This window comes from Emys orbicularis, chromosome 7 (genome assembly GCF_028017835.1).
Source record: "Emys orbicularis isolate rEmyOrb1 chromosome 7, rEmyOrb1.hap1, whole genome shotgun sequence".
Classification (NCBI taxonomy): Eukaryota; Metazoa; Chordata; order Testudines; family Emydidae; genus Emys; species Emys orbicularis.
The window spans coordinates 84,342,542-84,355,993 of record NC_088689.1 but is presented as its reverse complement, the minus strand read 5'-3'; the positions used below and the strand labels follow the sequence as shown (position 1 = coordinate 84,355,993).

The 13,452-nt window shown below is 40.8% G+C and overlaps 1 protein-coding gene across 1 annotated transcript in view; it reads left to right on the top strand.

The window, feature by feature from the left end:
- Nucleotides 1-13,452, top strand: part of DOCK3 (dedicator of cytokinesis 3) — a 611,447-nt gene that overhangs the window by 577,356 nt on the left and 20,639 nt on the right. The window contains exons 45-51 of the mRNA XM_065408097.1: nucleotides 105-221; nucleotides 2,681-2,802; nucleotides 4,602-4,737; nucleotides 5,363-5,510; nucleotides 7,650-7,802; nucleotides 11,865-11,965; nucleotides 13,028-13,115. Coding sequence (XP_065264169.1) covers nucleotides 105-221; nucleotides 2,681-2,802; nucleotides 4,602-4,737; nucleotides 5,363-5,510; nucleotides 7,650-7,802; nucleotides 11,865-11,965; nucleotides 13,028-13,115 — 865 coding nt within the window. The remainder of the gene's footprint in view (nucleotides 1-104; nucleotides 222-2,680; nucleotides 2,803-4,601; nucleotides 4,738-5,362; nucleotides 5,511-7,649; nucleotides 7,803-11,864; nucleotides 11,966-13,027; nucleotides 13,116-13,452) is intronic.

Below are 13,452 nucleotides of genomic sequence, written 5' to 3'. Positions count from 1 at the left end.
TCTCACTCGCTGACCAAACTTGAGGATATAATTATGTAGTGTCTTCTAGGCTGAATGAAGATGTTCTTGATTCATGATGTTATAATTTCTTTTTTTTTTAATAGGTGCATGTTCTTGGAGTGGGTCTGGCAGTACATGAGAAATTTGTACATCCAGAGATGCGTCCTCTACATAAGAAACTGATTGATCAGTTCCAAATGATGCGATCTAGTCTGTACCATGTAAGCTAATCCCCACCACCACCACTTCCGGGTCATTGTCAGTAGTACAGAGCCATGATAAAATTCATTCAGTTGCAATGAGATGCACACAGGAACTGGACAAAAGTAGTGTATATTAAACCTATGGGATTGTCTAACTCTTACAAGAAACCTTGTTTCCAGTGCAAGAATTAAAGCCCAAAAAGATTTGCAAACTGAGCCTTTAATATAGTCCCTGGGATTTTTCAAGGTCCCTCTCATCTAATTTATATCACTGGTGATATGGCAGAAGGTCTGTGAAGCTGAATACTCACACTGTCTTACGTAACGTAGAGCAAAATTTTGCCCTTATCATAGGGTGCTGTGCCGGGGTGGAGTACTAGTTGCCCATCTCACAAAACAGCCATCCTGTTGCAACCTGTTGAATGCAGCATAGGTGCCACCCAGATGCGGGGCTGGACACATTCCCTGGTTGGCAGATCATACTCAACTATGAGCTGTGCAGACCAGGATGTTGATGGGATATGCCTTCTAGTCATCTTTTGTGGGAGAAGTTCTTTCCTGCTCCCTGCACTGGGGGATGGAAGTCCTCTCACCAGACAAGGACAGCAGTAGGAGGCAGAGGATCAGTTCCATAGTCAGAATGCCCTTATCTCTCGTAGGCTTTTTAGCCTGAAAAGTCCAACCATTAGTCCAGTGCCGCAATGATGGGAGAGCTAATGTACATAGGGCACCAACAGCTGCTGATGTTTTTACCTCCATACCATAGAAATCTGCTCAGGGTAGATAATTGGCAGTCACCGTTTCACATATATGAATCATATTTTATGTGTATTTTATTCTATAACAATAGAAAGAACAAATAGGGGCTTCCACTTTAAAATGTGCTTTAGGAAATTTCAAAGTGAATCTCCAGTGTTGAAATAGTGGGGCCTGTTTAGTGTGTTGTTTAACCAAGTGTACATGATTTGATTTCCATTTAGTTTTGTGGGGAGATTTAAAAAGAGCTTGCCTCTTGGAACTGCTACTGAAGTCATTACTTTGCTAGCACATTTGCCACTCAGCTGTCCTTAGTGAGGGGAGACAGTCCATTTTATGTAATTATCACTTCTTAAAATTCACTAGCACAGGACATCCATGGTTATTTAAGAAGATACAGACTATAAGTTAGCTTCAATAGCACATAATAAATAGGTACGTGATGCTAATGTGTTGTCACTCAGAAGAGTTGTGTGATCAGAAGTTTTTTCTTGCCAATTTGTTTGAAAGCTTAATAAGAAGTTAATTATACAAAAAGCAAACTGTGCTGCCTCTCAGTTACTAGTGTCTCAAGATTTGGCTGAAGCTGTAAAACCAAACAACTCAGAATTAGAAAAGTTAACGCTGTGTAAGATAAAGCTCATTTAGAAGTCTGCTCCTGTTCTGTTTGAAGAAAACTGATCACATAGTAGTCTCATGGTCATCTCTTCCCTATGGCCAATTTATCCTATACATCCTATACATCCCACCCTAATCCTCAATATTCTGAGGCACATCACTGAAAAGGCAACACCTGTTGGCGGTGGGGAGGAGAAATAGAACAGTCATAGAATAATCATTAGTGTCTCTGCAAGTGCTGACTGTCTGATTAATGTTTTTTTTTATCAGTGGTTCATGCAGAGTCAGTGATCCCAAGACAAGTCTAAATTTCTCTGCTTCTCAGATTGTTAATAATGTTGTCAGACATCATAGAGAAGCCATAGACTCCACTGTCGCTTGATGTCCACTTGTCCCTTTATGCTGTTTTATTCTTCAGTGCTCTGGGACAGCTCCTTGAGGTGTTTGGGTTAAATGGGTCCTAAGAAATGGCAGACCACTTATCTATTCATAGTACAGTGTCATTTTCACAGATCTCTTGACTCCCTCATAAACATTTTAAAAAACAAAGAAGGAGCAGCTTTCAAAGATTTAAGAAAACTTTTTTAATTACATATGCTAGAATTTTACATTATACGCTGAAAGGCAAATCCACATTTTCTAAGTGTTAGCTATGTGAGGATGGCCACAAATGAGGCCTCCAGAATTCTACAATATGGCCACCTTTAATATGGAGATGTGGTCCCCATAGATTACAGCTCCCAACCTGCAGTTCCCTATCTTTGTACAAGTGGCTGGGCCACAGTACATGTGGGTATTTGTGTTCTCTGCACGCCTATCTTCATATTAAAAATGAAGGCAGTCGCAATCTGCTCCATTGTATGGCTAAGCTTCCAGCAAATTGCTGAGAAGGTGCCTGGGAATTGTTGGTAACAAGCTAATTAAGTTGGGAGTGAAGGGGTCTGAAAGCTCTTGGGCTAATTGCAGAACCATAATAGCTCTGTGAAGAACATAGTCACAGATTTATCTCCAATCTTTTGACAAAGGGAAAGCTTATTCCCCTTTTCCCATGATCAAGCCCAAAATTTCTGAAGTAAATAAATGATTTTGTATTTCCTATGTAGGAGTTGCCTGGTTTGGATAAATTGAGTCCAGCCTGTTCTGGTACCAGCACCCCACGCAGCAGTGTTCTTGTGTCACACGGCCCGATGAGTCCAGAGAGCATCAAGCTGGTGCATCGACACAGGTACCTGCTTTTCTGCTGTAATCTCTAGAATGTCTAACAGTTTAAGCAGAAAGTTCTAAATGTACCATTCTGTACTGGCGTGGGTTCTCAAAACTCCATGGAAGGGCAGAGAGAGACTTTAATAAAGTTTATGGGCCCCAGTAAGCCTAGCCTCATAGGTGGCTAGAAATACTGTGAAGGCAGCAACATAAGCCTTTGTAGAAAAGTGTTCCTTTTGTTAGTCTGCAAAGACCACTGATGTTTGATTTAGAGTCATCATTGGAAAGCTTTGAAGTGAAGCCATCCGTTCCTTCTCATGTCTAGGTTGGAAGCTGTGTTGCACTGAGAAGCCAGGGATTTAATAGAGATCTTAAGCGCTTGTTAGCTGGAAGCTGACACATAGCCACTTCACCGCAATGTTTATACATACACATAAAATATCCTTAACTGGCACTTAGGTTTTTCTCAGAGCCCAAAATTCACAATGACTTTGAAGGTCCAAACTTTTAATATTCCTGACATGTAAATGAGGGATTGGCAGCCTGCTCAAGTTAAATAAGACACATACTTTGACAACCAAAAAAAAAAAGTCTTGTTGCTTATTTTTGGAACTGAACTCAAACTGAATCTTTGTTTAAGGTTCTAAAGATGTTCAGATTGTTGTGTTTACAATTCTGATTTCCAGCCTAGACTAGAACCAAAATACAATAAGAGAAGCTTTCAAGGTATTAGATCAGAATGATATAAAATCATACAGGCCAATTTGCAGATTTAAGAGGCTTATAAGGTTTAGATAAGCATCTGAACTTCTTGATTCTTATTCAGATTGAGGACCCATCCCTAAAGCCAACCCGAGAACTGATGATAGCAGGACTTCAGGATACAAACAAATATTTTTAGCATCTATAAAATGTGCTGTTAGTTGAAAAGAGTTATAGCCTCACAAGACAGAACAACAAACACAAGAATGCTAAGGAGTTGTGAAGTCTCAGTTGCTATTCTCAGTTTTTTCCTTTTGAAGAGTGAGTCCATGTAGCTGTTTTTAAAGCTTTGTTCAGTAGGAGAGGGTGCAGCGACTCACTCTCAGGTGCGTAAATCCAAGAAGTTAAGTTGTGTGGTAGAATTCCATAGTCCACCACTCACTCAAAGTGATGGCACTTTTCTCAAAAGTCATCAGCTTATAAAGGGCTTCCAAGTTGTCAGTGTGATTTAGCAAGATTCTACTGTGTATATTATGTATGTGATTCAGAGTAAGAGAGGAATATATCAACGTAATTTTACATCATGATTGATCAAAGTGCAGCCTGCAGGCCATTTGGGCCATAGAGTTCTACATTCAGCTGCAGTTGCCTTCAATTTTAATACATAGGTGTGGACCACGGAGACTACAGACTATGCAGGAAATGCTCCATCTTGATCTGAGTAGCCTCTGCTGGTGCTCGATGAAACATTCCTGGGAGCTGTCTCCACAGGTTGCATCTCAGCATTAAAAACAAGAGCGGTTTCAGTCTGCTCTGTTTGAGGCAAATTAGGTGTAGCACTCAGGTTCCTGGAAAGATGCCAACTTGGCCCCAGATTGAAGTTTAAATGACCTAACTGAAATGTAATGGTATTGGTTTCTTATTACCATTGCTATGAAAATGAAAGGGGTAAGCATTTATGGCCTGATTTTTCAAAAGTGTTCAACACAAGAGTCTGTGGGACTTGTAGGCATTCAGCACCTTTGAAGATCAGGCCTCACTACTTAAAACTAAGATTTGGAAAATAATATTGTCTAACCTTTGCACCCTGTTTTGCCACTGTCTCCGTTTTTGTTTTAGCCCATTGAACTTGCTGGGTTCAGTCAGACACTCGTCATCGTCTCTTTCCTCCCATACTTCCAGTGAAACAGGAAACCTGGTTATCCTAACAGACAGTTCTGTAGGGGAGACCGCTGAGGACATGTACCACATGCAGGTATAGCTGCCGTACAACATCAAGGACCTATTGCTAGGAATATAATTGAACATGCCCTGTAGGCAGTACTTGGGACAAGAATCATTTACATGTACAGTAGACATACTTAGACCTCTTCTGTCTTAGATTTATCTATAGCTATGAACTGAAAAGATATAGCAATAATCCCATAGAGTCTGACCTGGTGTATAGATCAGTATCTCCTAAAGATTGATAGAAATGCCATGGAGGCAGAGATGGCTCCCAGTGATTTCTTTCTAAGGTAAATATTATTAACTCTTCTATAGGTGTAAATTAAAAGTTCCTAGTGTAGCCTAAGAACAGAGCAAAGTAAAGGTCATCTTTATAAGGGGTGTGGTATCACCTAATGAGCAGAATAGTTAGTTTTTCTTGTTGAGATGCTTATCTTAGTTAGTAATATCTCTTTCAATCCATGACAATCAATCTGAAAGGCTGAAATGGGTCCCACAGCCCATGACTGTACAGTGTTAATAGTGAGTTTAATTGTGACTATTTCCTAGACAGAGGTCACATTACCTACACATTTGATGATCTGAGGCAAGTGAATATATAATGCACCAGTCTGCTCAGTTTTCTGTCTTGCTGATTTCTCTGCCTCCTGCAGCTTGTTTACCCTAACTCCAGGTACCAAGGCTCAGTCACCAACGTCTCTGTTTTATCCTCGTCCCAGGCCAGTCCTTCCACTTCAAGCCTGAGCTCTACCCACTCTGCACCATCCCAGATGATTAACTCTGCCCCTCCCAGTGCACGAGGTAAGAATGGAGGGACTTTGAGTGAAGAGTTCAGGAACCCAAATGGCCCTGACTCTTGTCCTATCAGTTTATAAATTGTGCTGCTGAGATGCTTGAAATATACAGTAATTTAACGATTTTACTTTATTAGGGATTGTTTTTTCAACAGTGACTTCTTCTGAAATGTTTTGTGTAACCCCCAAAGTGGTCTCAGTCATCTTTTCAGCAAAATTTGGTGGAGTGTATACCTTTGGTACTTGCTGACTTCAGGCAGTTTAGCTATGTAATGGTTTTGAATGTGCTGCCACACAATTGAGCCAACCACTTGCATCACAGACATTGTAAGGGAAAGGATGCCATACTGCCCTGTGGCAAACAATCTACTGAAGGATGTAAATAATTATTTGTTACAGTGCTTGCAAGAAGTGGAATATCAAGAAAAGGCAAAGTTCAATCTTGTGTCTTTAAGGAAATTAGACCATTCTAAAGAAGTCATGAGATGGGTTAACATTCATGTATACAATGAAGGTTGAAGGGCTTGGAATGAGAGATACCAGAATTAAAAGAGGACTTTCATGCTGGATCATACTTGAAGACAAGAAAAAAAAAAAACACAAAATACTTTATCTCTTAATGTTTTGTTTTCCCTTACCTCTTAGGATAACGAGGCTTAGTGCAGTGAATCTCCTTTTCCCCAGGCCTCAGAACTGCAGCGGAGTCATTCCATGTCTGCTACTGCAGCTTCAGAGTTTTAGTAACCTCCATTCAAGTTGTTTCCTTCCCCTTTTGTGGCAGCTCTGTTGCATGTCCACCTGCCCCCACCCCAGTCACTGCTGCATCTCCCTCCACAGGCTCATGCAGAAGGCCTCTATAGTACAGGCTGTAGAGCTTGGCTCCAGTTGCTCGGATCTTCTCCCTCTTCCCCACACAAGAGAATTCCACTGGTTGCACTGTGGCCAGGGGTCTCTGTAAACACAGAAGAGGGGGCAGAATTTGTTTCTTCTTAACTAGAATAAGAGCTTTTTTCCTCTCAGTCCAGCCTGTCTTTGTGCATGATCCTACAATGAAGTCATAAATCACAGTCTGTTGCCATGTCAGAAATGCAGCAGGATGATTTAACAGAAGGATCAGGTGGAATAGAAAGCTGAGGAATGGGATTCTTTATGTCAATAAAAATAGCTTGGTTAATTTTCAAGAGTTGGAGGAAAATAATGACAACACAAATAATAAAGTAATTAGAATAAAGGTGACATAGCAGGGAACAGAAGGTGGAACTGAATATGGTGCTGTCATGTCAGGAAGGCTCTGTAAATGAACCTTCCCAGCTAGTTCTATGAGTCCTGAATCTTTTGGGGGAGCAGTGTGAGATTTTGATGCTTGCAGCATTTCAAGCTATTTTCCAGTTCAGAAATCCGGTATTCACAGCCACAGGCTTTGCCAGTCGTTCTGAGCTGTCTGACTTCCCAGCATCACCAACTGCCCCCTCAGCTGTGGTCTCTGCTGTTGCTTAGGAACCAAAGTGATGAACAATATAAAAGAATGTCTGGCTGATGCTTAAGTCAACAGCACCTCCCATAGATGAGAACTAGATAACTCTACTTACTACAAATAAGGAAACAGCAAGAGAAACAGTGATTTTAAAGGTGTATTATTTGAAGGGACATTTTCAGATATTATTTATTTTATTTTGTTTTACTCGCCATTCTTACTAATACATTTTGATAAGTTCAAGATAAAACATTTCTTCCTTGCCAGTTTTGTCCATTTTCAGTTAGGCAAAAAGCAGTGTTTACCTCCACAGTCTAATGAATTATTATGAAACTCCATTTGCTGGTAACGTGGAATGAAAGTCTTAGATCTTTTCCATACTTCGCAATTTGCAAGTTTCTAATCTGGTTATTATGAAAGCTCCATTTAGAGTGAAATTGATCAGCAGGAAAAACAACTTCACTATATAAAAGTTCCACTGTCTTAAAATTAACATGGCTTTGGTTTCTTTGTTTGACTTTTTTTTGTTTTGTTTTTTTTAATTGGGGGAATTTGATGCTTGTTAAAATGAGTGATGGCACTGGCTAGAGCAAAGTACCATGCAAACTTCACATGCAGCTCTGCCAATGCACCTCTATCCTTTTATATTTATTTATATTCTTTTTAATTTAGTGCTGGTGAAAGGTGCTGGATTGACAACACTGGAGGCTGAAGCCCTCTATTTATCCACAGAACAGATACAGCACGGGCGGCAGCAGTGCAAGCTTCCCCACACTGCCCCCACCAATGTGCCTCATCTCTGTCCTGGAGGGACCACCTCTAGAGGTGAGAGGATAGTTCAGTCTCCATGACCCGTTCAATCCTTGGCCTTTCTGCTGAGACTGCCGACAAAGCTACCAATTGAGATGCTGCATCAGTCAGGAGCTGTACTAAGGCTATCAACTCATTTCACATGGCCACCTAGAATTTCTCAGATTTAACAGTTCTTGTCACCTCTGGTCCTAGGTTGAACGTTGGTTACCTCTGTTTCTACTTCTAGTATTTATCAGTTGTTAAAAACTTTCATCTGTAGGTTCACATCTTAACCTAGAGGTGAAAAACTGCATCCCATTTCGCTAATCCTTGCACCAGCTTGTCCTGTTAGCTGCAGTCCTGTCCAGCAGCATGCTTACTAACGTCAGCCTGAGCAGAGAGGTGACTTTGTGAGGTGAATTAATTTCCACAGTGATCAAGAGACCATCCAGGTCACTTGCACTTAGGGTTCAACTAGAATTTGAATCCCCCAGCCCTGGAGATGGTAGAGCTAATCCCCCACTCCCAAAATGTGGCACTGTTCGCTGAAGGCGAAAAATACCAGTTGTTTGAGGGTCAACAATAAGCCAAGTAAATGAAGTAATAGAAATATGTATTAATAACTTAACATTTTATTTGCGGGAAGATAGGCAGCAAGAAAATAGATTGATACTGATCATATCCACAAAGAACAGATTAAATAGTACACAGCAAACCTTACAGTGATGTTATAATGCACATCACCTCCAGCCAGGATCCAGGGAGTTGAATATTATAAAGAAATGTTGTAATCAGGATACAGTAAGAACTCCATTAGCTTGCACTAGTGATAGAGAAACACATTACAAATTACTGTTCTTTGCCAATTTAAAGAGTGTGTTCCTCTCTGGTTTTGCCAAACCCTAACATAGCCTGGTGCAGCACTACCTGTTTATCCGTTGGGAAGCACGGTGTCCCAGCCCCAGCAAAAGAGCAGCACTGTGTTGTAGACAAGGTCAATGAGAATTTTTGAGTTTGCATTCACTCCCCTTGAGATCGCTTAGATGAGGCACTACTCTAATTCTAATGGGGTTAAAAGAAGATATGAGCCAAGGTTCCTTAACCAGGAGTTATAACAGGGAGTCCTATAAGGAGGTATGTAATGTTGTTTTAAAAGGAATCATTTTAAATCTGGATTGGAGCATGTTCAATACACTTTAAAGGCAGCTCATATTGAGTAATCGCTGTGGGAGCTGTCAAGTCATTCTCAATGCTTCCTCTAGACAGCCTTCTTCTCAGGCTTAGAGAGCAACGGTCCCATCTTCTTACTCAGCATGGTAAAAGAGTCTCTGTACTTGGCATTTAAAGTAAATAAAAATCTTCATCAGAGCTAAAAGTTCATGTTTGGGGCTGGAAGCAAATTGTTTCAAAAAACAATAGAACTGGGAGAATCAAGAAGGATTTAGCAGGAATTTACAGATTCCTCAATTAATTGAAAATGAGTTGATAAAACCAGTATTTTTGTGTCAATTTTAATATTTTATTTGGTTAAAAATGTTGGAGTAAAATGAAAAGCCTCCCCAGGCCCTGATAAACCAAGTTTTGCTTTCCTATAAACAGTGTGTAAAACACTGCACACATTACATGTGCAGGGCTACAAGCTGAAAAGCATAGGAGATCAATGGTACGTTCAGCTGAGTTTTGTAAAGTCTGCAGGGCCACTGCATTGCAATGTTGTTCTGAAGGATATCCCTATGGCAGCTCTGGAAGCTTTTAAAAGGTTTGAGTTTGTTTTTAAATTTTTGCTTGACTCAAAAGGGGGCCTCGGAGAAGATGCTCCTTAGCCAAGTCCAAGATAGCAGTCCTGATTGTTAACAGGATCTCAAATGAACCACTTTTTTTGCACCCACAATTCTGCCAGCAAATCAGATGCTGAGACACCATTTATAATGACATTTTTAACCACAGTTATTTGCAATTCCAAACTGAGGGCACAAAAAGGAGGGCTGGTTTTAAAAATTACATTCTGCCACCATAAAGCAGCATAGAGCAAGGGATTTTAAAGATCATGAAATGCAAAGCCTTGTGGGATTTGTGATTCTTTCTAAACTGATGGCACATATAGCTGCAATTTGCTCCCACGACAAGAAAAAAGAGGATCAGATGATAAATAAAAGGGGAAAAAGTTGCAATGTGGTTTGTGCTGTGATGCAGTTCTTGGCACCCCCATAAGTTCAGTATTTTTATATCTGTCATGCAGAAATAGGACTATCTGTGATGTGTATGTGAGTAAAAGAGACTCAGTATAGTGTTAAAGCTGTTTTTTTAAAGATAATGTGTATAAGAATTAAGAATGTCTAAATGTATTTGTTTTATGTCTGTGGAGAAATTGTGATTGGAGTTAGGTTGCAAATATTTTGCATTTACTTATGCAGTGCTGGGGTTTAAATTTATCTGGGCCTTACACCCCCTGATGAAATTGTTGCAAGTATAGGATTTTATTCTGCACTCTGCTGGCCACATTGTTCCCTCCACGGTGTTCTGTATATCAGTCCAAAAAGGTGCATGTTATGCTGTTATTGGTGTAAAAGCTGCAGTAACTAGAAAAAAAAAAAGCCTTTGTTCATTAATGTTGGAGTGCTGTTCAGGTAATGCGCGTGTGGTTGTGGAAAGTTTGCAAAAGGGGGCATGTCTTTCCCAAAAGCAGGCGTGGCTGGGTAATGCGCTATGTGCTGCTGCCTGTGAAGTGTGTGTTTGTGGCACAAATAATAAGTACAAGTTATAGCTCACTTCTGCAGCTTCAGAGTGTTAACTTCTGCATATTATTGTGTATCCATGAGTGTGTGTGTATCAGTATTACCAGACATCCACAAGCCATCCCATTAATGTGAATCATTCTTGTGGCACAACCATTGTAGCTATATACATCAGAAAGCCCATTGGTGTGTGGTGTGCTCCTTGCAGAACATGGTGCCTAATGTAAAAAAACAAAGTAGGCTGGTAAAAAATGCTGTACTCCAATAAATATTTAACATGAAACACATAGACCCTCTGTAATGTAATATCTCCTGGCAATTATCCAGATTACAAACAACTACTGGATCACGAGCAAATACCCTCCTACTATATACCAGCATGTTGGCAAACCTCTGTTGATGTATTCTCAGAATAGCAGCATGCTGCTTGGTAATTATGTGTCATCTGAAAGCACAGTGATAAACAAAGTGCCCTCAAATTCACAGAATGGTGGTTTTTAACCTCTGGTCTACGGCCCCTGAGGGTCCGCAGACTATATCTAAGATTTCCAAGTGGACCTCACCTCCATTCAAAAATTTGTAGGGATCCGCAAATGAAAAAGGATTGAAAAACACTGTCAAAGAACATTCCATTTTTATCTGGCTAATATTAATAAAGAGAAAGCCAGGCATGTGAATCACCATTTATCTGTACCATCTCTGACACACATAGAATCATAGAATATCTGGGTTGGAAGGGACCTCAGGAGGTCATCTAGTCCAACCCCCTGCTCAAAGCAGGACCAATCCCCAGACAGATTTTTGCCCCAGATCCCTAAGTGGCCCCCTCAAGGATTAAACTCACAACCCTGGGTTTAGCAGGCCAATGCTCAAACCACTGGCAAATTCCAGCATCAGTTGTATTTGTATCCCAAATTCATATCCCATTCATACTTATTCAGTTTTATGGCATCTGAATACATACCTCTGATATCTTATTAGGCCAGGGAAGAGTAGGCATATTAAACCACAACTGCTGCTGATTCCACAGAGACAGATACATTTTTATTTTAGGGGTAAGTGGCTTGTAATGTACAGCTAGTGACTTGCTGAGTTGTACATCCTAAACCTAACAATGTGTCCATATCTTAACTGTATAACAAATGGATTATTACTGCACCTACCTACAGTCAGCTGCTAAGTGGGCTCAGCACCATGTCTTCTTGGAGTCCTGTAAGTTCATCATCCAAATTGTTGGGGTAATTCATGAGTCCCAGGAAAGAAAGAGGACTAGATCACTGGGCCAAGCTGAGATCTTTCTGTGGTTTGTCATGTGTACGTGATTATTCTCACTTGTTTACAGGCTCTCCCTCTCTACCAGATAAGTACCGCCACACTCGGGAGCTGATGATGCTGCTGCCAACCCACCGGGACCGACCAAGCAGTGCCATGTATCCTGCAGCTATCATGGAAAATGGACAGGTAATAGACTTACTGTTCTTTCCTAGTACAGCAGCTGTGGCATTTGTGTATTTGTGATTACCATATAGATCCACTATTGTCATTTGTAATTATCTTCACTTCTTCCCTTTTTACCTTCCCCTGCATCCAGAAACCACTGACTTAACTACATTTACAGAGTGGCTCATCAGATTGTGCAGAGATTTCTATACTTGTCTCTCTCCCCCTTTCAGAACCACTATTTTTGATACACTAAAATCAGCATCATATTAGTATGTTGCAATTGTGGGTCCTCATTGTGGGGGTGGGCTCTTACTTTAAACCTGACCAGTAAACGCTGATCCATCATAAACTGTCACATGACTTGACTTTGTACATGGAGCCTAGAGCATGGGATGGGCACAATTTTAGAACTAGAAATAAATGAATCAACTTTATAAAATGCCACCACAATTGATAAATGAAATATAGTACCCAGTCTCCCAAAACCAAAGACAAATTAATTCATGATTCAAAACCCAGAGCTCTTCAAAGCAAATATACCCTCAAAACACTACCATCATCCCATCAGTAAGCATCTCATGAAAACCATCCAGAAAGGGCTGGGAGCACAGCTGAGCCTGGCAGCATGATACGAAGGTCAAAAAATCAGATCTCTCAAATGATGGGGGAAGCAACTTCCATAGTTAACACCCCTCACTGAGAACAACCCATCCTTTCACAAATAAACCTAGGGAGCAATGAGGTTGGTTGCATTAGCTGATCTTGGCTGCTGTGGAATATACCAGGGCCATGGAGGTCAAGAAGTGGTTTTCTGGAGTAACCAGAACCCAACCCTTATGAGGCTTTAAGAGTTAAAACTTCCAGGGACATTTAACCAATAAATGGCTAAAATGGTTTCCAACAATGCAGTGCCTCCAAACAGTCTCCCATCTGCCCCTTGCCTACTGACATTCATGTGAAAGCTCAGAGGCTAGAGCTTTCCATGGATTTTTATCTTGGGCTCTTCAGCTATCACAGGTTTCTATATTGGCAAATCTGTAACTGTTTTCACATTTCTATGCTGCCTCCCCTCGTCTTTAGCCTCCAAATTTTCAGCGCGCCTTGATCCAGCAAGTGATCGGACCATGCAAACCTTGCAGTGATCCCAATCTATCTGTTGCTGAGAAAGGTATTCCTTTTCTTAATTATGTTCCTGCATCTTGTAGTAGTGTTACTCTGTTCGTGCTTGTACATTTATGGACTTCCACCTCTGTACATCCTGTCACATTCTTAGGCTGAGAGTTTCACTAAGCTGGGAGCTTCTGCCAGCCTAAAGACAGCTGTGCTGATGCTTTAGATCTACAAAGAGATGCACAAATGCCTCCACTAAAGAAGCTCTTTACCATTTGTTAGTGACAATGGGCCAAATCCTGCAGTCCTGACACAGACAAACTCTCACTGAGTTCAGTGGGAGCTTTGCCTGAGTAAAGGCTGCAGGAGTTGGCCCAAAGATAATACATATGTGT